Source organism: Tursiops truncatus, chromosome 16, assembly GCF_011762595.2.
Source record: "Tursiops truncatus isolate mTurTru1 chromosome 16, mTurTru1.mat.Y, whole genome shotgun sequence".
In the NCBI taxonomy this organism is placed as follows: Eukaryota; Metazoa; Chordata; class Mammalia; order Artiodactyla; family Delphinidae; genus Tursiops; species Tursiops truncatus.
In genome coordinates, this window is record NC_047049.1 from 15702055 (window position 1) to 15728748 (window position 26694).

Sequence of the window (26694 nt, forward strand, 5' to 3'; positions counted from 1 at the left end):
CAAATAAATAAAACTGTTATTTCATTCATTGTTGATATTGTTCATTTTAAAATCTTATTTAAAAAATACTGTGTATTCAAAAAATATTGTATATTCATATTGCTAGTAAGTTGTGATTAGGGCTATGAAAGCAGGAGATAGATGCTGAGTTAGAAAATGATAAGAAATATCTAGTATGGAGAAGGTGGTCAGGGAGGGCTGCTTGGAGGAGGTGACCTTCCTTTCCTTCCTCTCCCTTACATGGTAGGGTAGGGAATGTTACAGTGCAAGGTTTTGGTTTTTCTCTGAAGAGGAGCTTAGAGACGAATGCTACTGGTGGAGAATAAGAAATAACTAATGATGTCACAGGATGGGAGGAGACGATGATGACAAAGCTCTTTGTGTGGTTAGCATAGCATTTCACAAGCATCGCTGTGAAGAGCTTCACAGATTTTGTCTTTTACACCCACCTTGTGAGATGGGCAGGGCCCACACAGTCTTCTCCACTTTACAGATGAGGGAATGAGCTTGGAGAGATTGTGTGACCGCTCAGAGTTCCAGCAGCAGGCGGTGGAGGGCGGTCTGGGCGTCTTGGCTGCTGTCGGAAGGAGGGCCCTCAGTTGTGGCCCCTGGCATTACATTTAGACCCATGCTTCTCAGCGTTGGCTGCATATTGGAATCACCTGAGGAGGTTTAAGACCTAATAACTCCTGGGTCTCACTCCCAGAGATCCTGATATCATCAGTCTGGGTGCGGCTTAGACATTAGGAGTTTTAAAATCTCTCCAGGTGATTCCAATGCAGCCAGGGTTGGAAAGCATTGTTTAGACCCTCAAGGAGCTGCTGCCATTAATGAGCACGTTCTGGAGAGCCAGCTGGGCAGGGAGCGCCAAGGTGAGGACCCCAGCAGGGAATGCAGCATCCTGTTCTTAATAGAGATTTCGGTCATTAACAATAATAACAACAACAGTAATGGGGAAGGCCCTGCACCTAGACTGTTGCCCGCTGCACTGATGTTTCTGCAATGTACTTCCAGCTAGAAATTGGCCAGTGCTTCTAAAACAGTGGCCCTTGACAGAGGCGTATTTGACAACTAGATCCGAGGCACCACAGCCCTTAACCAGCTTGGGAGTGACGCTGGCCTAGTGGCAATTGAAGTGGCTCTGAAGTCACTGAAGAATCTCAGGGAAAGGCTTCGTTTGTCCAAGTGTGGCTTTGGATAGGTTGTCCATATTCCTGCGGGCACAGAGTAATCACTATTTCATCTCCCTGAAGTGACTCTGTGTTTCCCCATCCTTGGGGAAAGGATTAACAACTGGGTCAACCACAGCATTTCTTTTGACGGTTGCGGGTCTGATCTGTGTTCAAGTTCCCCAGACCCTGAGCTGTTTTGATTGACCTTTATTAGGAAGAAAATCCTGTTTCCAGATTCTCACAGCCTGATAGACTTGACTGGACCACCTTGGCCACTGTCACTCCAGCAAATGGTAGCCCCGCAGCTTTGGCCGAGGTTGTCCATCTCGAAGCCAAGGGCCTGTTTGCCTCTCCCCAGCGATGCTGGCACTGGGAATTGCACCTATCGGCTGGGCCCCCCATGTGCTGCCTGGCCTCACCCTGGACCCCACCCCTCAAGACCGGAGGGTCCGTCGTGGGATGCTGTGGGATCGGAGGTGTGTTTGAGCTGGGCCTTTGGAGAGAAGGCAGCTGCTATAAGGGATTCTTCTGTTTTCTGTCTCTAGCCCTGGAGCAGCTGCTGACAGAGCTGGATGACTTCCTCAGGATTCTTGACCAAGAGAACCTGAGCAGCACAGCTGTGGTGAAGAAGAGTGGCCTGGCCGAGCTCCTCCGGCTTTACACCAAAAGCAGCAGTGAGTGTGGCCGGGGCCTTAGTAAAGAGGTCCCCGTGGAAGCAGGACGATGGTTGTACGTGTGTTAGAGCTGCTATAATGACACCCCACAGACTGGGCTGAACAACAGAAACGCACTTTGTCACAGTTCTGGAGGCTAAAGATCAGGATTGGTTCCTTCTGAGGCCTCTCTCCTTGGCATGTCGATGGTCCCCTTCTCCCTGGGTCTTTACACCATCTTTCCTCTGTGTGAATGGCGGTGTCCAAATTTCCTCTTCCTATAAGGACACCATTCATACTGGATCAGGGCCCGCCCCAGTGGCCTCATTTAATGTTAATTATGTCTTTAAAGACACTTTCTCCAAATACAGTCACATTCTGAGGTATTCAGGGTTAGGACTTAATTCATGCATTTTGAGGGGGACATAGTTCAGCCCGTAACAATAGTGCAAGAGTGACGGGACGTGTACGGCAGCCCCAGGAGTTTCTGAACACTCAACACAGTAGCCCACGAAGAGCACTTTTCCTTATGGTTGAAAGTAGAGAAGGGATAATAAACTGGTATAATCATAGCTAATGCTTAATTGAGCACTTCCCGCCCGCACATGTATTGCTCGGGCTTCATCTTCAAGACACCCCTGTGGGGTTGCTGCTGTTATTACAGATGAGGAGACTCAGGCCTGGAGAGTGTAAATAACTTGCCCAGTGTCATACAGCCCAAGGGAAAACAGGAAAACATTGTTTTAAGACTTTGTAAATCACAGAACTGTGAGTTCATTGGTTTTCTATCTTCTTAATTGAGCTAGATTTTGTATCCAGTCAAGTACACAGATCTTCAGGAGTTGGTTCAGTGAGTTTGTTTATTTTTTTCGTTTTTTTTTTTTTTTTTTTTTTTTTTTTTTGCGGTACGCGGGCCTCTCCCTGTTGTGGCCTCTCCCGTTGCGGAGCACAGGCTCTGGACATGCAGGCTCAGCGGCCATGGCTCATGGGCCCAGCCGCTCCGTGGCATGTGGGATCTTCCCGGACTGGGGCACGAACCCGCGTCCCCTGCATCGGCAGGCGGACTCTCAACCACTTGCGCCACCAGGGAAGCCCAGTTCAGTGAGGTTTGACAGCTGTATGCACCTGTGCACCCACCACCCAAAATAAGACGTAGAACATCTCTATCATCCCAGAAAATTCACTCTTGCCCCTTCCCAGGGCAAGAATTCCTCCCTAGCCCCACCCCAAGGCAACCATTTTTCAGATTTCTGCCACCATTGATTAGCGGTGCCCATTCTGGAGCTTCCTATGAATGGAATTGGGTGGTTTGTGCCTTGGGTCTGGCCCCCGTCACTCCATGCTGTGGACTGAATGGTGTTCCCTTCTGCGAATATACTGCAATCTGCTCGTCCATTCACTGCTGATGGACATTTGGGTTGTTTGCAGATTTGCGCTGATATGAATGATAAGGCTGCTTTGAACAGCCTTGTACAAGTCTTCTTGTGGACATACGGTTTCATTTCTAGCACAGGTGTTTTTTTTTAAAGAAACACCTTCTTGTGAAGTCATAACAGTTTAGTCGAGTTTATTTTTATAGCGGATGTTTGAGAATTGAAAGTGATATTTTGGGGACAGTAAGGGACAGTAAGAGGACATCTAATCCATCTGTCTCACAGTAGGAATAGCCCAGATCCTTGCCAGGGAGGGAAGTGCACCTTCTTTGGCCATCACAGTCAGGGACTCCTCCCTGACATCCAGCCTGCGTCCACTGGGCTACATTTCAAAGTCCCTTTTCCTTTTTTTTTTTTGTTCCCTGTGGAATTAGTTCCTATTGTCTGAAGATCAGAGAAGTCATGAAGCTGGAGCATGTTGCTATACGCCCGGCAGCCTTCTCTTCCGTCGGCATAATCTGACTCCCCTAGCCTTTCATCAGAGGGGTTTTCCGGCAGCCCCTTCATTGCCTTTGAGCTCTACAGGCTCCTCCTAGCTTTGTAGTGAGCATCTGCTGACCTGCCTTGAGTGCTGGTCAGTAGCACATCAAAGGTGGGATGAGCAGATGGGAAATCCCCATTACAAAGCAGGTAAGTTACAGAGGGATGAATCACTCCACAAAAGGACTCATCGGTGGAATTCTTTACAGAGCACACTCCCAGGCCATTTAGATGTGCTCCAACCTGCGAATGTTTAATGATAAAGAACACCTTTGTTGGGAATTGAGAAACACCCCTGTGATGGCGTCTGACCTCTGCTTCTTGGTTCTCACCACTCCATCAGGGCTCCCGGTGTGGGGTCCCCTTTGTGGTCTAGTGTGGCTTCCCGTAGGGTGACCTCTGTTTCACCTTTGATGTGTGTATGTTCTGCTCTCATAAAGTCAGGCCTTCCCCACCCTTGCTCTCTGCAGTTTGTAGGGTTGCAGGAGCTGCTGAGAACGGGTCGGGGGCCCCCCAGTGTGAATTGCCCCCAGAGCACACCCAGACCACCGATAAAATGCGCATAGCCGTACCAAGGCCTTCGGCTGTCACTTCTGTTCTCCAGGTCAGTGCCCACGGATGAATAGCCACTGTTTGCGAACTTCCCCTCTGGTCCTCTTTGCACCCTCTCGGATGGCAGAGTGGTTATAACAGCAGCTCACACTTTCTGTGCTCTTACCATTTCCCAGCCCCGTGCTTAATGAATGAAATGACTTGGATTATGTCATCTAACCCCCCGTCCGAAGGCAGTGAGGGAGTTGCTGTCCCCATCTTACCAACAAGGGAACTGAGGTTTGGAAAGTTACTTTAGGCACATGGCCATGCGTGGCAGAGCCCAGGCTTGGGCCTGGGCCAGCAGACCTAACCATTACGCTCCCCTCCTCTCTCCACGGTCCAGATGAGTCTGTACCAGGTTAATTATGCTGCACGGGATAGAATCCAAAGCCCCTTAAATTGAACGCGTTGGTCGTTTTCTCTCAGCTTCCCGTGCCTGCCTCACTGTGTATCTTCCAGAAAATTAACTCAGCCTGACGGGACTTACAGGTGGAGGCAGGATGATCATTTCAAGATAGGCTGTGGTCTCCACTGGCTGAGCTGTTGTTTACTTCAACACATTTGGGGCAGAGCATGAGTGTGTGTGTGTGTGTGTGTGTGTGTGTGTGTGTGTGTGCACTTTTCAAATGGAATTTTCCATTTTCCGATCTTCAGTGTATTACTGAATTTTCCACTCTCTTTGCCTTTTGTCTAGGTGGTAAGGTCAAGACATGGATTGAGGTCTGTCTATTGGGGGCCCGATATTTTTTCCTGTCTTAACCTTGTGGGCCCCCCAGTACCCTGCTCAGAGACTCTGGGAACATTTCAGGCTGCCCCTGTGATGGGAAATGCTTCAAACGTTCAGTCTATGCAGCTGTAGTAAGAGGGTCCGGGCCCCTCCTCCCTACCCCTTCCCACCACCCTCTTCAGAGAAGGGTCGTTCCCCCAGGCTCCACACACTTGCTCAAAGCACGATGAGCTCTCCTTTCCACCGTACCTGTAGCTGCTGTCATTTCCCACATACCTGTGCGACTACCCCATCTGGGTCTGCCCCCTCTCCCTCTCCCTCCCCCGATCTGGTGAGTTCACAAGGGCAGAGACAATGTCTGTTTTGTTCTCTGCTGTATCCCCAGCACCTAGTACAGTGCTGGTGCTCAGTGCACTTCTGAAAATGAATGAGACAATGATGGAAATTCTCCAACCCGAGGCTGCTGCCTCCCAGACCTGGGACAGCTCATCAGGCTTCTCTTTCCAGGGCCAAGTTCACAGGATTGCAGATGGTCCTGGGAGCCTCTTACCTACCAACTGGATGGTGTTGAGAATCAACACCTAGTCAAGCATGGCCTGCAGAGTGTCCAAGGAGGGAGACGCAGCCTGGTGACACGGCCAGTGCCAGCTTTCTCTGCAATTTACAGATCACCGTCTTGCGGGGGAAGCACCTGCTCAGAGTCTAACAGTTAAAACAATAACAACAATATCTTGCCTTTTCTTTTGTACGGGAGTGTGGGCTTAGTTAACAGTATGAAAAAAGAAAAGAATGTGAAATGAACAGTAAACACTATTTACATTCCTTCACTTCCTTTTTTGATCTTTATCGGTGTCATCGGGATATTTTCCTGTAGCTGTGGTTTGCCTCTGTGCGCTGCTTTGCATTATTTTTACATTTAGAATTGCTGCCTGTGCACATTTCCCTATGTTGACAGTTCTCATACTTTTTCTTTCTTTCTTTCTTTCTTTTTTTTTTGCTTTTCTGAAACATGATCCTTTAACTGTGATTTTTGGATATCTTTGTAAACAGCAGACATAGAGCTACTTTGTGATTTTTCACAGGTGGGTAGTGTCCATCCATGGCTGAACAATAATATTCAACCAGCCCCCTATTCGTGGGCATTTAAGTTTTGTTCTTAAAAAAAAAAAAACCTCATATAATATTGCAGTAAACACCCTCAAATAAAATTTTGTTTACATGCTGGAGTTTATCTTCAAGATAGATTTCTGGCAGCGGAAATGTTGGGTTACAGAATATGAACACTTAAAATTAAATTATCCTCCAAGATCACTTCCAAAATGGTTGTGCCGGTAATCCATTTACTCTTAAAGGTGACCTGCTGTTACCTATGTTGACGTGCCATGGTTTCTTTCACCATTTTCCTATTATTGAGCCTTTGAATTATTTCCCATGTTTTAGGCTGTCTTTTTTTTTTTTGCGGTACGCGGGCCTCTCACTATTGTGGCCTCTCCCGTTGCGGAGCACAGGCTCCGGACGCGCAGGCTCAGCGTCCATGGCTCACGGGCCCAGTCGCTCCGCAGCATGTGGGATCCTCCTGGACCGGGGCACGAACCCGTGTCCCCTGCATCGGCAGGCGGACTTTCAACCACTGCGCCACCAGGGAAGCCCTAGGCTGTGATTTTTAATCTTTGTTAGTTACAAGGTTACCTTACTTTTTCAAATTCCCTAACGTTTGAGTTTTGTACATTTGAAAATTTCAGTTAGGTAGAACTAGGCAATATTTCATCACAATTATTTTCCATACTATGCAGGCAAGAGAACTAAGGCACACAGGTTAGCTGTTTTGCTCAGAATTACTGTTAATGGCAGAGCTTGGCCGAGGCCCCCCGCCCCCCATCCCCTACCCTGTCTCCTGCTTCTCCCTGCAGAGTGCTTTAATCCTGTGCCGTGCTCTGGAGGATGTACAGACCCAGCCCCTCAGTGGAAGTATGCAAGTTGTGGATAACTACGTTTAGACCTTGTAGTTCCCTCTGATAAGCTGCTGCGGCCTTTGGTATAGGGGTGACGTTGCTGACTGGTTCTGGTAGGGCTGGGCACCAGGGTGGCAATCCCACGGGCTGATGGAGGAAGATCCATCCAGCCGTATCCTCCTCCTGTTCCTCTGGGTTCTCAGGGCTCTGTTGACGCAGGCCTGCTGGCTGGAGTCTAGGCGGTCTGTGGTGTGGAACTGGCTGGCGCTGAACTGCCTCCTTCGCCAGGGGTTTGAATTGGGCTCCTTGGCTCTGTAGCACCATCTCCAGCCACTGGAATTTATCAGCCGCAAGTTTCTAGGAAATGCAAATTAAGAGGCACAAAGAAATGCAGGAGGATTTCTAGGAGGAGAAACACTCAGATCAGTCTCCTCTGCAGGCTTCTGAAGAAAGGGTGAAAGCCTTTCTCTGCCTAGACATGCACGGGGAAGGTGACAGCCTGTACAGAAATGTTTTTAAAGGAGGGGAAGGGCTGTGCACTGCAGGTAGAGCAGGTAGCTGCTGGTCCTGCAGGTCCAAATCCCAGCACACTCCCCACTCCAAACCCAGAGCTCAGGCCCCCACAGTGGCACCCCACCTAGAGGCCTGGGAGTTAAACTTCCAGGTCCTGAATATGACCTATCTTATATAGACCTCACTCTGATTAGCCCATGAGTGTAATTCAGACTAGGGTGAGAATGACTGATAGGAAATGTTTTACAATTTAAACAAAATGCTAGGAAACCCAGAGAAATCTCTGCTTGGTGGAATATGAGGCAGATCTTTAAGGTATGGGTGCTTTTCCACTTAAGCCTTTTATTCCCAAAGCTATCCTTCTGTATCCTCCCCTTCCCTTCCCTCCCCTCCCCTCCCCCCAGGCTAGAAAACTAACAGTCAGCAATGTGGTATTTCTTTTTTTGGAAATCTGTCAGCTCTTTCTACAGTGGACTCTTTCAATCAACTCAAAATGTTGTATGCTTTTACTGGAATCCAGGCTGATGACAATGTCTCTGAGGGGTGGAGGGGACATCCTTTCTCTCTAGAGGCCCTTTCCCTTCATGAAATCACATGAAGCCTGTGTCTTCCATCCTCCTTCTGCAGGTTCTGACGAGGAGTACATTTATATGAACAAAGTGACGGTCCACAAGCAACAGGATGCCGAGTCCCAAGACAAAGGTACGGGTCTGCCGCTGATGGAGTGGCCAGCTCCCAGGAAGGGGGCCAGTATAAGCCTTGGTCCCGTCCCACCCCTCCTTCCTCCCAGCCAGGACCACAGACAGGCCTGGTGGGGTTATTTTTGGAAGTCGCATTTTGGGTGATGCTATTTGGGGTTGATGTATTTTGGGATGTCTCATCAGGCCACCTCCTTGCCTCTTAAAGGTCTCGTGTCCCCTTCGTGGATAAGGATTCAGTCCCTAAAATCTCTCAGCGTTTCCCAGCATCGTCCCAGGAATAGGAAGTTATAATTCAGATGCTCTAAGAAAGCAGCTGTATAGGTGCTGATCCCACAGCCCCAGCTTTATGACTTTTGACAGAAGTCTGGATTTTATGAGTGTGTGTGTGTTGGGGGGGGTGATGGCGAGGAGTCGGTGATGTCAGCAGCTGCCTTAATATTCGATCGAAGGTTTTGTTCAAAGGTGATCACTTGGCAGAACATCTTACCTTCCACTGGAAGGACAGGTGGTGTCTTCCATGGCTTCTTAATCTTCTCTGTTCTGCTCTCTGCTTTTGTCTGAAAACCCTCAGGAGTGGGTCCAGCAGGACCCCAGGGAGGCCCAGAGGTTTGCAGAGCTGCCTAGCTGCGGAGGAGAGGGGATTAGAAGCCCCCGTCTCGCAGCTCTCAAGCCTGTGACTCAAAGGCAGAGGCTTAGCAAGAGGTGGGAACACAGCATCCCCAAACATTCGGTCCTGTTAAAGACTTGGCTTCAGGACATCAGCCAGCAAAGCCCCAGGGTCAGATCTGCCTGAACCTGTCTGTCCCCAGCTGGCTTGGCCACCTGCTGAAATGGTCAGGCTCAGAAGAGCCTTTGGGGCCTTTTCCTTAAAAGTGCACAGAGGGTTGGTGGCCAAGGTCCCCAGTGTGGCTTTCACCTCCTGCCCCACCACCAAGCGTGGGCTCCGCAGAAGTCCCCTGCACTAAAGCAGCCCCCGGGCCCTAGGTTGTTTGCCTTCCGGGGAAACCATGGGGTGGACAGAGGTAATCACAGGGTCGGTGCTGAGAGCAGCTCAATATAGTGACCACGGGCAGCTCCTCCACTCACTGAAGCTCTGTGGCCAGGGCGTTTTGGACATGGGGCCGGTGGAGGAGAGGGTGCGGAACCTACCAGAAACCTCAAACCAGTTCCTCCTGAGGAAACTGCCCATGGCCGATCTACCCTATTCTTGGAGGAAAAACAACACTGGCTCCAGGGACCGCCTGCCTGGGTAATTAACACCTGCCCAAATAGAACTGGGGGCTCATGTGACCAGACATTCCTGGCTACTGAGACTCCACTGCAAGCCTGGGTGCCCCTCATCAAAGCCCTCTTCTGCTTGCTTCCCACAGCGCCCGAGGAGCAGAGCCCACTGACTAACGGCGAGCCCAGCCAGCACTCCTCGGCCCCTCAGAAGAGCCTTCCGGACCTCCCGCCACCCAAGATCGTAAGTGTGGGTCCGGGACCCCTCATCTCCCTGACTTGGGTCCCGTGAGGGTCCAGTGCTTCTCGCAGGTGTCAGTCCGCCAAGCGTCTGGTATCTTCGGAGCACCTGTTGTCTGTGGGGTCCGGGGCACCGGGAGGGACGGAGACAAGTAAGCGTGCTAGCAGGTGACGTCATTTGCTCGGCGCAAAGAGGAACGGCCGTGCGAGATGAGGGTCTCTGTGTGTCCGAGGCTACGCCAGGCTCTTCACCAGCACCCCGTGAGCGGGGCCTTGTACAGACATGGGCACCAGCTCAGGCCACAGTGACCTTTCAGAAATGTAAACCACATCACACCACTTCCTGCTTGAAACCCACCAAGAGCTCTCACTGGACTTGGGACAGAACATCCACATTCCTTCACGTGGCCCCAGGGCCTACACGGTCTGGCCCAGCTGCGTCTCCAGCCTCATTGCATCTGCTCTTCACCAGCCTCCTTTCTGTTCCTGGGTCAGTCCTTTCTGTTCCTGTCCCTGTGGTCAGTCCTGCCTCGGGGACTCTGCAGTCCCCGGGCCCTGGCCCCTCAAAGGCTGCCCCCTCCTCCTGTCTCAGATGTTCTTAGACAGACTTTCCCTGACTTACCCATGTGAGGCATCCCACCTCGGTGCCTGCCCCCATTACTGCCTGCCACACCACCCAGTTACCCCTCCGTGTTTATTATTTGCCTCCCAGAGTAGGTGTAAGCTCCCTGAATCAGGGACTGTGTCTCGTTTACTGCTTCGTGTCCTGTGTCTGCACACAGTAGACCACACGCATGTTTGTGGATGGATGGATTTATGGACTCCTGCAGACTTGGGTTCAGATTCCAGCTCTGTCAGGTACTAGCTCCTTGACCTTGAGCAGGTTAGTTAAGGTCTCTGGCCCTCTGTTTCCTGGTGTTTAAATGAAAGGAACGTAAACATCTCTCACCTAAGCTCCTCTTATTCAGGGGGCGTGGCAGACCACATTAGCATTCAGTGAGGTGAGTGGTAGTATTTACATTTTATGGGTGAAGAACCGAGAATCAGTGGGTTTATAATATCCCAGTGTCACACAGCCTTGAAGTGGCAGAACTTGAACCCAAGTTCTTCCCACGCTAGGATCTGGCTGGGAAGGATTTCTGGGACCGTGGGACTGCACGGTCACTGAGCTCCCACCAAGCCATCCATCACTGGATCCGTAGGCTCAGGTCACCACTGAGGGGGTCCCGTCCCCAGACTGGCCCCTTCATTCATGCCTTCCTGGGGGCAGTACGGTTCTGCCCGCTGCTCTCACAGCTGGTAGGGCAGGCCTGGAAGGTCTGGGCAGCATCCCACTGCAGGAGCCCCTGGAGCTGGGTGACAGCTTGGCAGGGACCCTTCATCTCAGGCTGACAGACTTGATGGACTGAGCATCGGTCCCTGGGTACCCCAATATGCTGATGCCACGAGTGACTGTCATGTTCTGAGCCGCTGCCCACTCCGTGCACACAAACATGGTCCTCCCACCACCTGCCAAAAAACAGAGGCTCAGGGAGTTAAAACAACTGGCCAAGATCCCACCACTGGGAGGTAGCAGGCCCAGGATTTGTATGCAGTTTCTTGGTTTCTGGGCCACTCTGCGGCCTCCCGGACTTCAGCTCGGCTTCTTAGCCAAGTAAAGGTACAAGTCGTGTCCCTTTCCGCTGCAGGCTCCCCTCACTTTTGGCGCCGGGACTTGGGGAGGGGGCATGGCCTCTCAGCTCCCATCCAGTTGCTGCTGGTTTTAAGCAGACGGGAGGTGTTGTGGTTTTCGGGTTACGCCCCAAGCACCCCTTGCCGGGGGTGCTCCTCTGATAATAGGCCATCGCGCCTGTGTAATTATGTGACTCTCTTCTGAATTGTTGGAATCGTTTTGTCCTTTAACGTGACCCAGGCCCGTATCTTTTGCCCTGGCCGCCTTGAGGACAGGGGCTGTCCTGTTCTTCAAGGCAGTTGAGCTTGCTATAAGCCAGGTCATGCCCAAATACTTCCTCTGTATCCTCCCAGAGTACACCTGTTCTTCCCCCACCAAACATGCCTACAGGCACCTTTTCTCCCTTTGATTGATATTTTTATATCTTATTTTGAAGGTTAGTGAACACTAATATTTATTATTTAATAGTGCTGAGCACAGTTTAATCCTTACAGTGACCCCATGTGACAGGTACTTCTACTCTCCCCATTTTATAGCAAAGGAACTGAGGCCCAGAGAGGTCAAGTCAGTTGTCCAGAGTCACACAGCTCGATGTGCCAGTGTCAGGATTCGAACCCAGCCCCGAAGGTCAGATTCCTGCCCCACTGCCCTATCTGCCTCTCTGTTTAGATCCATTTACAGATGATTTCACAGTGAGAGGCTTGGGAGACTCTCAAGAAACACCCCCTGGTGCTCAACTCCTAGATGGGAGGGCAGGCCCCCTGTGGGGATAATGACCCAGCAGGAGTTCCCACAGGAGGGTTCAATCCCCTTCTGTCCTGTTCTAATCATGGGAATCCAGACCAGAGCCAGACCTTGGGTGCTCAGAGCTTCCCTCCGGATGGGATCCCCACGCCCTCACCAAGACAAGGGTTCCCACACCCCGTATGGGGAGTGGGGCTTCTTGGAGGCTGCAGCTGGAGGCCCAGCCCACTCAGGAAGCCTGAGCCCCAGGACCCAAAAGCAGAGACCTTGTCGGGGCCCAGGTAAGGAGACATTTTCCCCTCAGACCCCAGGAAGCAGGCTCTCAGAGGCAGCCCTTCCTCTGGCTGACCGAGGGGCCAGGAGTGGCCGAGAGGAGCAGAAACGTCTCTCCAGGCCAGGGGCAGCAGAGGCGAAGGGTCATCCACTAGCAGCTACCAGATGTGTCCACCATGTGCGAGGCCCTCGCCCCGGCGAGGAGCCTGGCCGGAGGTACTGCTCGCAGCCGTCGCCCTTCCGCAGCCGGCCCGGAGCGCAGCTGGGCTGCTTAGGAAATGAGCAGATTATTGTGTTCCTTCCTGCGTGCTGTGTGTCGCACCTGCTGGGGCTGCAGGCTGCTCAGAGCCTGCCTCTGGGACTTGGGTCAGCTCTCTCGGTGTCGGGCCAGATGGAGTTCGAAGGACGTGGTATGGGAGCCAGGTGGTGGCCTGGCCTCTGCTGACCCTCTTCATGTGGACCTGTCTCAGCTTGCCGGACAGCAATCCAGTAACCTGGCTCCTGTAGGGCGCCTGGGTCGTGGAGGCCCCCAGACAACGATGACAACAGCCTCCTCGTACTGGATACGCACCAGGCCCTGTGGAAGCACCATCACGTTTTGTCTCCTTGAATCCTCGACAACTCCAGTACTATTCCTGTTTTATGAAGAGGGAAAGTGAGACCCAGAGAGGCTGTCACATACCCATGGTTAAATCTATGGACTCCTAAAGGCTGGATTCGAACCTAGTTACATTCACTCTAGAGATCATGGAAATAGATCTAGTCGCCAAGCCACAGAAGACTCGGCTCTGGGGAGCCTGGTTTTGTGCAGCAGCTGCAGGAGCATTACTCTGCCCCCGGGGGAAGCTGGGAACCGACGCCCTTGTGGTCCCTGCTGAGTACTGTCCCACGGGGGACGTGAGCCCACGCTGCCTGTTCTCCCACTATCGCCTGGGCCAGGACTAGGGAAGCTCTCTCTGTCATAGGTCCCCCAAAGAAGCTCATTTTCCATGGCAAAGGTTTCTGGATTTCCCCACCTCCTGCCCCTGTTCCTGGTGGGGCAAGGAATCCCCAGCAGCCCAGGGGTCCGTCCGAGGTCAGGGCCCCGTCTCTCCTCCGATCTCCCTGCACCCCCTTTACCTTAAGAGCCGTCCTCTGTCTTCACTTGGCACCCCCCGAAGGTCCAGGCCTGCCCCTCGTGTGGAACACGCAGCACAAGGACTTCTCAAAACCAGGACTGGGAATGCACTTCAGCTTTTGCCATTTCTGTTCTCATCACGAATATTCCCTTGGCCCTCTTCAGGGACTTGTGTGGATGGACACTTACACGTTCATGACCTATATATAGTAATATTCATGCCACCATCTATCTCTCTTTTTCCTCTGCTATTGCTTATGAGATTACCTTTGTAGTCTAGTGCCCATCTTACAGATGGAATAATGGAAGAGAGAACGATGTTCATGCTCTGTTCTTCTCCACAGTTGCATATGTTTTTGTTTTTTGCGGTACGCGGGCCTCTCACTGTTGTGGCCTCTCCCGTTGCGGAGCACAGGCTCTGGATGTGCAGGCTCAGCGGCCATGGCTCACGGGCCCAGCCGCTCCGCGGCATGTGGGATCTTCCCAGACCGGGGCATGAACCCGTGTCCCCTGCATCGGCAGGCAGACTCTCAACCACTGCGCCACCAGGGAAGCCCTGCATATGTTTTTTATTCTACTCAAATTATGCTCATTCACCCTCATGCCATGTAAGAAATGCTGGGTGGTCCTGTCCTCTGAGCATCCTTCCTTGGTCCTAAATGTTCATCACACCCTCCACGCTCCCACGGAGCTCTGACCTTGTCTATTAAAGCACTTGATAAGGAGCTGTGAGCACCTAGTTAAGACTTTCTCAGGACTGACTCCTGACCGTCTGGATGTGTCCCTCAGCTAGTCCGTGGGAGCCATCCAGTATCTGCTGAGCAAATGATTGAACTTGTTATGGGAGAGGTTTGGGAGTTAGAAGCCAGGTCCTCTTCCTCTGTGTACCCCGATCAGCCCTTGTCTTTGTAGAAAGTGTATTCTATGAAGAAGCCATCATAGCTACCATGACAGCCTGACTCCATCTGGCCTTTCAAGTGTGTTATGTCATGATGTGTACAATGGTATCGTGTGTGTGGTGGGCATCGGAGCCTCATTCTGCAGGAGGCGGGGGGAATGCTGAGGCTTGGTGAGGTTAAGCAACGCACCCACAGCCCTCCAGCTGGATGCAAACCAAACACTGTGGATGGGGTGGCTGACGGGAGTCACGATAATCCCCGTTCTCCCTCTCGACTTGCTTGACGTCCAAGCTGGGCATTTTTTTCTTCTGGTTCCCTCTCCTTCCACCCAAAGGGTTAATTCCAAGTTGTTCCCAGTGTATCGTATCTGAAAATGTTTGTTTTATTTGTTCATACCACAGATTCCAGAACGGAAACAGCTCTCCACCCCAAAGATCGAGTCTCCAGAGGGTTACTATGAAGAGGCCGAACCATATGACACATCCCTCAATGGTACATCCTGGGGACGGGGCTTGGAGGGGGTCCAGTCACTTCGTGCACGGAGGCCAGTGCCAACTCCCCTGGTGGTGACCGGCACACTTACCCTGGCTAGAAACACAGGGCAGCCTGGGCGGCTCTTACTGGAGAGCGTGGCCCGAATTGAGAGCTGGCCACAGAGCATTTGGCCTCTGGTCTGCTGGGGAGCTGAGACCTACAGCAGCCCCAACCCACCCACAAGGAGGGGCTTGGGGTGGTCCACAAGGAGCTGGTTTACTGTGTCTGATGCCTTCTGTGGTCCTGCCTGGATGTTGCTGGATTCAGCACAGAAATGTGACAAAGAAGAGGTGTGTTGGCCGAGAGGCACAAGGCCCCGTAAGCAATGGAAATGTGGTCGGGCTGAGCCAGAGCCCAGTTTCCAGGTTCTTTCGCTGGACTAACAGTCACTGGGCTCCCACCATGTACCCAGCATGCTTCTAGGAATCAGGAGCTCAGCAGCACGCAGGATTCAGTGGGGTTCAGTGGTCACGGCACTTAGATTCTGAGAGGGAAGACAGACAGCAAATAAACATAGGATGTGTCAGGTGGTGATAACTTGTCAGGATGGAAAGCTGCAGGGGCTGGGTTGGGGCAGGAGAGGGATTTTATTTTAGATTAGGGAGGGCCTCTCTGATAGCATGACCTTGAGCAGATTCCCAAATGAAGTGGGAACTGGGTGGAGCTGATACCTGCAGGAAGAACTTTCTAAACAGAGAGCACAGTATGTGCAAAGGCCCTGAGGCAGGAGAGCCCTTGGCATGTTTGGAGGCCATTGTGGCAGGAGCAGGTGGGGTTGGGGGAGGGAGATGGGAGATGGGGGCACAGAAGCAGCTGTAGGCCTTGGTAAACGACTTCCGGCTTTTCTCTGAATAGACTTTTCTCCAGCCTTTGGAGGGGAGGGTTGTTTGTGGCTGACCTAACTTAGGTAGATGGGCTTTGCTATGGGGGCAGGGCTCACGCTGTGAGGCCCTTTGCTATGGGGGCAGGGCTCATCTGTCTGTGAGGCCCTTTGCTATGGGGGCAGGGCTCATCTGTCCTCGGCCAGTGGTTCTCAGCCTGATGAGGTTGGATCAGAAATAGAAATGCTCTCGTTGTGGGGATTCTATAACACAGAAAGGCCTTGAAGGTTCTGGAAGAAAGATGGTTGTGACCCCATTCTCCCAGGTAGCTGGACTCTGGTCCCCTCACTCTGCCTTTCTCACCTCCTTCTCTTTCCTTCCTTTGTAAGTGAAAGGTCTTTGAAAGCATAAAGCAACTTGCAGATGTCAGCAGTAAGGATCCCTGGTGGTGGGAATGAACTTGGCCGAAGGGGGGACCTTGTTGGTGTCACAAAGAACTGGCCCTGGGATGAGATGGGACCAGTCACCTGGAGCCACATGGGATTCTTGTCCTCTTTCTTCACACTTTACCTACTGTCTGCGGTCCCGGGAACTGTGTGGGAGGTGAGGGCTTCTTTGGCCCAAAGGAATTTTATCCTAAGAGTCTGGTTTTGTGGACAGACATCACCTAGCTTGCGAGGTGTTGCCAAGTCAGCGGCCGGACTGTGATTTCAGACTGGAGCTGAGAGCGCGGTGGGGCTGTCTGGGTGCGTCTGGAAGGTGGGAGCAGTGACTCACCCCGGGGAGCACCTCCATGTGTCTGAAGCCCATCTCTCTCGGGTGTGGCCTGTGCCAGCCGGGGCCTGCCTCCCAGACGCTCCCGGGGGCCTGTTGGTGGGGCAGACACTTCATCTCGACACAAACAAGCAGTCAGAAGGATCCCGGTGTTTGTCTCTCGACTGGGAGTTCATATTGGTTTTATCCAGAACTGGGGGGGGGGGGGGGGGGGGGGGGGGAGGGGTCATCACAAGGTCAGGAAGGAGGGTGGGGAGAAGCCCAGTTGCCTTTGTCCCCTGCCAGCCCGAGGACGGAGGATGACTTGTGGGGAGCTGGTCATACTTACCACGAAGAGGGGGCCTCCCCTGCATCATAAGCTGGCCTGCCCTTGGTTCCTGCCTGCTGTCCCCCACACCTGTTTGACCAGTGGGACACACAGGTCACAACAGCAGAAATGACCATTGGACTCCCGCCCCTTGCTCCACTTCTTTGTCCAACAGCGATTTTGCTGACTTCCTGAAAAAGACCAGTTGCTTGGCCTCTTGGCCTGCTTTATCAGCAGTCCACTCACTGCTTCCCTGGGTCAGGTCCTCTCTCTGAACAAGTTTAGTAAGTGCCCTGCCGGCCTGTGCAGGAGCTATTAGGTAGAGCTCCTGCATTGCTGGTGTCTCCTGCTAGAGACGGTAGACATCAGTAACGGCAGCTGCTGTAACAAACAAGCCCTCTTGCAGCTTAGAGTAACCCAATGCAGATCTGATTCTCACTCACGGAATAGTTCAGCTGGGCGTTACTGGTCAGCAGGCTGCGTCCAGCGTGAGCTCGGTCACCTTCTGAGGCCACAGAATCCACCACAAAGAAAGGGTGGAGAACCTCTATGTGCTCCTTAAAGGCACCAGGCAGAGTGACACCCAGTGCTTCTATCCACATTCCATTGGCAGCAGGAAGTCACATCTCTGGATGGGAAGGGGCTGGGAAATGATGTCCTTGGCCAGGCTGGGGTACACCTGACAAGCCCACATCTCCAATGGGAATGCACTAACTTCTGGTGGGAGGGCAGCCGCGTTGCCACATCTCTTTGTGTCTCTGCATCTGGGTCTGCCGCTCTCTTCATCTTCTCTCTCTTCCTCTTGCCTTTGTCTGTCCTTCTGGATACCACACAGATCATTCTGGCAGATTTCCCCCCAGTGGAGTCCCCAGGTGGGTACAGGTACCTGAAGGAGTCGTTTACGCCACAATCACCTTGGGTACTGCTTGTCCCAGAGCGGGAATGCCGGCGATCCCATCTGCTGCCTGGCCCTCTCTGAGGCGGGGTGCATGCCCCGAGGGTGGCTGCCGCCCTCTTCCCGTCCTCTTGCATGGGTTCTGCACGCGCACGCCGTGTGCTGTCCCTCTGCAGACCCCTGCCTGTAGCCTCCAAACAGATGGCTAGAGGATGCAGAGCGTGGCATGGCTGTCCTGCCCTCTGTTCCCGAGGACATGCCACAGGACACAGTGGGTGCAGTCTCCACCTGGGGACAGCAAAAAGGGGTTTGGAATTATCTGAGCATCCTGCCTTTCACTCCTGTTCATCCTGCAACCTCTAGAAGCCAAGTACCTGTTTAAGAATACCCTACATTTATGGTTGGGCCGTGATCACTCTTTTTTTTTTTTTTTTTTTTTTTGCGGTACGCGGGCCTCTCACTGCTGTGGCCTCTCCCGTTGCGGAGCACAGGCTCCGGACGCGCAGGCTCAGCGGCCATGGCTCACGGGCCCAGCTGCTCTGCGGCATGTGGGATCTTCCCGGACCGGGGCACGAACCCTGTCCCCTGCATCGGCAGGCGGACTCTCAACCACTGCGCCACCAGGGAAGCCCCGTGATCACTCTTAGAGGTAAATAAAATGGTCAATACATTTGCCCTAGATTTCCTCCAAGCTGTTCCCCATCGCCCTTGGAGGCAGAGGGGTGGATGTTAGAATTCTCCATGGAACATGTGGGGCAACCCCAGAAGCAGAGAACAGCCGGGGGCAGGGAGGAGGGGGGCGGGATTCGGCCAGCTTCTTCACACTAATCTCTGTAGCCTCGCTTATTAATCTTTATCACTGGAAGAGCTATCCCAGTGACTACATCATTCTTATTTCATTTATTGTGCAGCTAACGCAGTGCTGACAAGGGGTACATTTTTTACAGAATCACCCTGATCCTACCACCAGATCAAACCAACTATTTTGAGTTCTCTCTGAGCCTTTCAGTACTGTTCTCTTTGTATAGATAATTTTAATTGTGCTTTCTCACTTACCGTCTTATCTTAAGGAGATTCTCAAGTTGCAGACTAGTCTTCAGAGCTTTCACTGATTACGGGTGCACGGTACGCTGGATGAAATCAGACTTTCCTGAGTCTCCTTCTGCTGACTGTTCAATAGCACTTGAAGAAATATCTTAATGCATGTAACCTTCCCCACTTCCTTCCTTTTTTAAAAACTAGTTTCTTAGGATCAACTCCCAGGACTGGGATTATTGGGTCGAAGGGTATGAATGTTTTTACGGCGCTCGAAACAGCAGGCTGACAGGTTGTTTCCTGAGAGGCTGGCGTTCATTTATATTGCCACCAGCCATACGAGAGAGTTCAGGGTCCCCTACTGGGTAGCACCACTATTTTCAGTCTTTGTTTATTTAATAGGTATAAAATTGTGAACTATGCAACTTTTTTATTAAGCCAGGAAGGGGAGTAGTATCACACTGCTTTTCAAGAAGACTGATATTAAAATAGTCAAGGTATTATTTTTAAAAATATTAAAGCAAAATAAAACACATTTTCATTGGCATTGTAGCCAGAGTAACTGTGGCCGTGGCCTCATTCTAATTCAAATGAGGTTCTGTTTTCTTAGTATTGCAGGAACCTAGCTATGCAGGTAGTTTAAGAGGCTTCTGGAGAAGAGAAGATGGGGGACCCATGGGCTGTCTCTTTTCTGATGGGTAATGTGGAGAAGAAAGAGAGGTTCCATTCACTCTGACTCAAGGGGACAGAACGTGTCTGTAGAAGTCACAGGGAAGTAGATGTGACTTTCTAACGGTTAGAGCTGCCCAGTAATAGAAGGAATTGTCCAGCAGTCGGGCAGTATGAGCTCCCCGTCCACGGGGGGATTCAAGCAGAGGCTGGGGCAGGGTTACGACAGACAGGATTCCGGTGCTGAGCCAGGAGTTGGACCTGGATCCTGAGGTTCTCCTTTCTCCGTGTCCTGCATTTCGGGGTTTGATTGACTCATTTTTTTCTGCACCTAGTTTTTGTTGGCCTTGAATAGCGCAGTGAGGCCTCGGGAACAGAGAAATTCTTGCAGGGTGGTGGAGGCGGAAACCGAGGCATGCAGAGCGGACACAGGATCGGGTGCAATTTGGTGCGTTTTGGGATTCTTTTAAACAGAATAAAAACGTGAGGGTGGCTCATTGCTAGAAAGGAAGGGTAGCAGGTGGGGATGGGCAGAAGATGCTAAGCTCGTGACGGGAGGTGCTCTGTGGGGAGGGAAAGAGAACGGAGCCTGTGGAAGATAAGCCGATTTTCCAGCAGGGCTGCGATTGTGAGGAGAGCCTTCAGGAGTGCGAGGGTGGCCGCCTTCCCCGGAGGGCCAGCTCCTGCTGCTCCCAGGACAGAACCAGGGACAGGGCAGGCCCAGTGGGCCGCTGCTGGAGGCTCGCCCAGCTCTGGGCTCAGACGGCGACCCTCTCCTCCTGGGCCCTCAGAAGCGATCTCATCCCTCAGCGGAGGAAATGGAGGCCCCCAGCAGGGGCACTGGACCTCTCAAGAGCAGGCGTGTGAGGGCCGCGTCTGGTCAGAGGTTTCCACGGGGTCTGAGGCGACAGGATTTGAGGAGGAAGAGGGAGACTCCTGGTTTTATGTCACCTGCGTCTGCGGCCGAAGGCAGCATCCAAGGCGCCTTGCTCAGGGGTTTGGGGGCCGGAAAGTCCGCCTGGGTGTGTGGTTGGTGACTGTGGGCTGGTCCAAGGGCACGGAGGGGGCGGGGTGGCCTGGGGACCACTGGCTGCCCCTGCCTGCTCCCCTCCCTCCCGAAGGAGCAAAGCCTGTTTCGGAACATCCCCTGCCCGCTGGAACTGTGACGGAGGGCTCTTCCTTGCAGAGGACGGAGAGGCCGTGAGCAGTTCCTACGAGTCCTACGACGAGGACGAAAGCAGCAAGGGCAAGTCGGCCCCCTACCAGTGGCCCTCGCCCGAGGCCAGCATCGAGCTGATGCGCGACGCCCGCATCTGTGCTTTCCTGTGGCGCAAGAAGTGGCTGGGCCAGTGGGCCAAGCAGCTCTGCGTGATCAAGGACACCAGGCTCCTGGTGAGTGTCCTCTCCCCGGAGTGGAGGTGCGGGTGGTCCCTGATGCCAGGTGCTTAGAGCCTGTCGCGTCAGGGGGTTTCTGCTTCTCCCCAGCAGAGCTTCGTGTGCGAGGATGAACGTGCTTTCCCTTAAGTAGGAAGGACTAGTACTTTCAGCAGGCTTTCAAAGGGGTCTGTGACGACTGCCCCCTCCCCTCCCCACCGATGCCATCCCACAGATATTTTTTCCGGGGATCTTTTTGTCCCCTGGTCTGTGAGCTACTTCTTCTTTACAGTCCTTTTGGGGCGGAGCCTGCTGCCCAGGCAGGTGACTGATTATAAGAGGAGACCCATAAGGGAATCAGAAGATAGTACTCTGACCACAGCCCCGTTTCTTGTTACTTTAAATTAAAATTTGGTTTTATGTCCCAGTGTGAAGTTCCATGGAGTCATTATAAACACCCTTCTTCACTGGTTACAACCCGCCCTGCTGCGCGCAGGTGTTTTCCAGGTAATCCTGTTAGGCAGCCCCGTAAAGCACCTCCGTCTTACAAGTGAGAAACAGAGGGGTAACGCATTTTCTCTGGTAGGGAGGAGAGTCGCTTCCTTTCTCTGCTAACACACCGTCTCCTAACGAATCGGATGATAAACTTGGCCTTCATCCCCTCTGGACCCCTTACTGGGGAAGCCGAGGAAGGAACAGAAGCGGAGAGACAGAGAACTGGGAAAAGTGCCTTCCACCCTGGAGAGGTGGGAGTTGCCTGCAGAGGACACATTTTAGGAGCCGGCGTGGTCTGCAGTGCGATTAGAGCAGCCTGGATGAGCAGGGCTGGGGAAGAAGAGGCTTGAGGGAGACAGAGACAGCTGCCTGGTCACTGACGCCGAGAACACGCGTTGCCAGTGTTGGAGGTGACAGCTCCGCACTTGCACAGGGGTGTCCGGCCGTTGGGTTTGTCGTGCAGAGCCCACCCCTCAGCGGGTCCTGCCCTGCCCAGGGGCCCCTCCTCTGCAGAACCTGGCCAAGCAGCGTCTCGCCTCTCCCCTCTTCCAGTGTTACAAGTCCTCCAAGGACCACAGTCCTCAGCTGGACGTGAACTTGCTGGGCAGCAGTGTGGTGCACAAGGAGAAGCAAGTGCGGAAGAAGGAGCACAAGCTGAAGATCACCCCCGTGAGCGCCGACGTGATCGTGCTGGGCCTGCAGAGCAAGGACCAGGCTGAGCAGTGGCTCAGGGTGAGGGAGGCGCCAGGTGCGAGGGAGGTGGGCCTGCTCCGCTCTGGGGCTCCCCAGCCTTTTCAAAGGGATGGCTGTGGTCGGGGGTGAAGTGTCTATGATCCTTCAAGTTCGCAGGGCTTCCTGCATCGTCGGTGGTAGCGAGCCGCCTTAGGGAAATGGGTCGCAGGGCTAGGTCTCTGCCACCTGGACTTGGGCTCTAGCTGAAATCCACTTGCCTTCTGGTCTCCAGTGCGGCATTGCCAGCCAGTTCAAAGGCTCCTTCCCGGGGGAGCTGGGGTGGACTCTGACAGGCATGTCTGGGAGCCTGGCCTGGACCAAGGCAGCGTCCAGGCCTGAGTCCCAGGCGGCACGCAGACCCTCCACAGCGAGCCCCACGGCCCCCAGGAGCCAGCGAACCATCTGGCAAATGTGGGTGTTTACCCCCGCAGTGAACAGCCACCCCTGCCCAGGATGGGGTGAGAGGAGCTGAGGGCTGGCTGCCCTCACCATGTTTGGGCTTTGCTGCCAACCCTGCCACCTGCCTCCCCGCCCCGCTTCCCTGGCACGCCACCAAACACCTGGGGGCCTGCGGGAGACAGGCCTCGGGAACACGCCCCCTCCCTGGCTGGGTCCCGAGGCCACACGTGGCTAGGGGGGCTCTGGCTTTGGTCTGGCCGTGGCTGCAGGCCTGAAGGGTCTTCCTCTTCCTTCAGGTCATCCAGGAGGTGAGTGGCCTGCCTTCTGAAGGAGCTTGTGAGGGAAGCCAGTACACCCCAGATGCCCAGCGCCCGAGTTGTCCGAAAGTAAGCCTCTACCCTGCCTGAAAGAGAGTTCAATTCCATTTTTGTCTCCATAAAAGTCAAGGTGTTAAGATGGGGAGCTTTGCTCTTGCACGTCAGCCCAGTTGATAAGAAACGTGCAGTGCTTGGTTAAGGGCAGTAGCTTCAGCTTGGCAGGGAAACTGATGAGAATGACAGAAGCCTACAGTATTTTCTTGCTTGGGGGAAGGTTTATTGGGACAAAAGTCACTTTGCCTCCGTTCTTGGGCAGGGAGATTTTTTGAGGCTCTTCCTTCCCACTTAGGCAACTGTCTGGGTGTTGGACCCCAACCAAAGGGCCCTACTGCTGATTTGCATGGAGCTGTGGGAGCCCTGCTTTAGGGTCAAAGTTGAGAAAGTTGGGCTGGGTGCTGGCCGAGGGGAGGGCTGTTCACTGCGGGGTCACATTCCATGTCCCCAGGTGGGTGCCCGGAACCCTGCTGTGCAGAGGGTCCCTGTGGCTCACCTTGGGGTCCCCACCCCCGGCAGGGAGGAAGGCAGAGGATGGACAGAGGCCCTGAGCAGGGAGGAGGCTCTCTGCTCCTTTGGAAGGCACGGGCCACCCCCATGGAGGAAAACCCACAGCCTCCTAGGGTGACGGAAGAGGGGCTGATGTTTTCATTCTTACTCATTCCTTGGTCATTGACAAGAAAACCGAAGTCAGAGTAAACCTGGAGATTCCTTCACATTGGGGTGAGAAACAAGGCCTCTCCCTAAAGAGCCAGCACACAAGATTCCCGGGCCAGGTACTGCAGTCCTTGGTCCTCAGCGAAGGCCTTGTTGGTTGGGAGTTGCTGGGCTTGTTTTCCAGGGGTTCTGGAGTCAGTGGTTCTAGAAGAAGCCTGATGGGAATCTTCTGAGTGTCTACTCTAGGGACTGTCTCTAGTCCCCCAACAGCCCTGAGAATGCAGACAGGGGTGTTATCCCTATTTTATACACATGCAGGGTGGGGCTCAGAGAGGCCCTGCCGCACTAGAGAATGCTCCAGGTGGGATTCGAATCGTGGTCTGACCCTGTGAGGACAAGCCAGCCCTTCTGCAAAGCCTGCCGCGTTGGTAGTGCAGTCAACTCTCAAAAGATGTCCTGGTATGGGTGGGTCCCAGCTTCAGTTGCGATGCTCTCGTGCATCCTGGGGCTGGCTACCTGCCCTGCCCACTGGCTACGGAGCCGCCGTCACACCAAGTGGAGTAGTCATCTTGAGAACTCATGATCAAGGATATGCGGTGGCCTGAAGAAGGAAACAATGCTCTGGGATGGGGTGGGGAACCTCACAAGGGAAGGCAAAGGCAGGTCCTTTAGGGAGCCCCAGGGAAGCCTGGCCATGCCCCACCAGTGACTTGGACTCCAAGGTGACCCCTAGCCTACACCCAAGAGTCATCTATTATTTTCCCTTAAATTGTGGTCTCCCAGGTAACCATTCCCAGACAAGATCACCCACTTGTCTCTCTCTCTCTTCCACAGCCAGATGTAACTGAGAAGTACCTGTCAGCCTCGGACTATGGAAGCTCCATAGATGGCCACCCTGAGGTCCCAGAGACCAAAGACGGTACAAACGCTCTGGCTCTCAGCCTAGGGTTGGGAGGGGTGGTATCCCGGGCTTTGAGGCTCGGCTGTCTGGCTCAACCCTACCGAATTTTAACAGCTCATTCTAGCATGCCTCCAGTTTCTAAACTGCTTAGAAGTATACAGCTGATAGATCGCGGAAAAAAGGAGAGAGGACCAAACTGAAGTTACGTTCCATGAATTGCTGGGGGTAGAATATTCTTTCATCTCGTTTGCTAACCCTAGGTCAGATCTCTCTGAACCCATTCAGTCTGTAAGGATTCTCCAGTGCTGACGTGTTCTGTAGGAGAGGTTGGTGTGCCTCTAGAGACACCTGACTGCCCTGTGGATCCGAGTCTGGGGCACAGACCTGTGCGCGCACAGGGAGGGGCAGACAGGACAGGGACAGGTCTGCTAATTTTTCCGTCATCCATGAGCGCACATCGGTAGGCTGTGTGCAAGGCTGAAGGTTTTTCCTCTCATCTTGACAGTCAAGAAGAAATGTTCTGCTGGCCTCAAACTGAGCAACCTAATGAACCTGGGCAGGAAGAAATCTACCTCGCTGGAGCCTCCGGAAAGGTCCCTCGAGACAACCAGTAAGCTTCAGTAGCCGCCTCCTGGGCCAGAGGGCGGGCTCCCCGGCCGGGCCGCAGCCCGTCTCCAGCAAGGCGGCTCAGACGGCCAGGGCGGGGGTTTGCGGGGTTTGCTCTAGCACCTCTTGAGCGGGTGAGCCCACAGTCCACAGTTTCTGCTGATCTTCGCTGCAGGCAGCCCTTTATAAAGCCTCACCAGACCCTCTTGCTGCAGCGTGCGGAAGTGAAGGGTAGTTGATGGCTGTCCTCCTCACAGTCTTTAAAGTTGTATGTTCATTCGATCAATGTGTATGGAGCACGGTAGGCACGGTGTTAGGGAAAGGGGCCCAAGCAGGCGGAGGACACAGTCCTGAGAGCTTACAGCTCAACAGAGATGATGGCCTTATACCCATAACCGCACACTGTGCCGTCTTACTAGCTACAAGGACTTGGGGACAGAAAGAACCGTTCTTACTCTGTAGACAGAGATGGATGGCTTCCTGGACCTGAGCTGCCATGGCCGGGTGGGAGCTAAACGGGCTGGGATGGCCCCCGCGGGCAGGAGCAAAGACTCTGAGGGGGCACTGGTAAGACCCGTTAAGGGGATGACAAAAGCCCGTGTCGCCGGTACAGAGGGAATGTGTGGGTGCTGGGAGGCCCTCCAGGTCATCTCTGCTGCCCTTACTCGGCCTTGAGGAAACTGATGACAGGAAAGAGAGACAGAGAGAGCGAGACCTTTCCCAGAAAACATCCTGGCTTCCAACTCAAAGCTCATTGCTATACTTACGCCCCGGAGCCTGAAGACCACTACTCTCCTTCTTTGGGCCTTTTCCTCCTCCTCATGGAACCCGTGTACCAGCCCTGGGCTCTCTTCCTGAGTCCCAGTTCAGCTCTGTGTTTTGCGGCTGGCAGGGTGGGCTGGAGCGACAGGAAGGCAGCAGACAGGGCCCTGCCTTTGGAGTCTCCTGGTTCTCTGGCCAGGTTGCCGGGTGACGGCCCATCTCTGCCAGGCCCTGTGGCCTCAGAGGGCACGGTGTTGGGCCTGGGAGCCTGGTCCCAGTGAGTCGCTTTGCGCGATGTGGCTGGGTTCTTGCTGGCCGTTACTCAGCAGGGAAGCACGCTGCTGTCCCCTGTGGCTGGGGAAGGGCCAGAGAGAACATAGCTACTCTCCTTCCCAGGACTCGGTGCCTGAGCTCCCTGCCTCTCTCTGGTCCAGAGAATCGGGATGGGCGAGTGGGGCGCCTGCCTGAATGAGCCAGAGTTCCTAGGTCCTGGGCTCACATTCTTCCACTTTGCTACTGTGATGTGATGGTCTCGTGGCCCTGAGAAATTCACGATCCCCACTGAGTGTCCAGCACTGGACTGGGTGCGAAGGTGGCTGTGTACTTTGACCCTGTTGCATGGGCCTAGTTCTTCCCGGCTAAGGTTCAGAGCAGCTGCCGGTCCCTTAGGATGGAGAAGGCATCCGCTTTGTAAGCCAGTGCCCCTGGGAAGGTGAGCAGCACAGAGACATGTCGACCCACGGTGTGTGGGGCAGGCAGAGGGGCCTGAGACTGGATGTTTACTGATCTTTCCAGCCCCAGGGACAAGGCTGTGCTTGGCACACGGTGTCAGCTCCGTAAATATTCACCTAGGTTGGGAGGAAGCTGAACCCAACACATGCAACCATTTAAAAACAAGAAAGGCCTATGTGATGGACGCACCCCGGCACTGGCAGCCCCTGTGTGCCGGTGGAGAAAGAAGGGCTGCCTGG

The 26694-nt window shown here is 53.5% G+C and overlaps 1 protein-coding gene across 29 annotated transcripts in view; it reads left to right on the forward strand.

Annotated features, from left to right (window-relative positions):
* Positions 1–26694, forward strand: part of AFAP1L2 (actin filament associated protein 1 like 2) — a 122043-nt gene that overhangs the window by 84155 nt on the left and 11194 nt on the right. For 14 of the 29 annotated variants that reach the window (XM_073793924.1, XM_073793926.1, XM_073793925.1 and 11 more), the window contains 11 exons: positions 1718–1846; positions 5567–5767; positions 8152–8226; positions 9596–9690; positions 14793–14883; positions 20613–20818; positions 21848–22027; positions 22723–22812; positions 23478–23573; positions 24289–24373; positions 24861–24965. In XM_073793924.1, coding sequence (XP_073650025.1) covers positions 1718–1846; positions 5567–5767; positions 8152–8226; positions 9596–9690; positions 14793–14883; positions 20613–20818; positions 21848–22027; positions 22723–22812; positions 23478–23573; positions 24289–24373; positions 24861–24965 — 1353 coding nt within the window. The other 15 variants (XM_073793939.1, XM_073793944.1, XM_073793948.1 and 12 more) reach the window with 7 other exon arrangements.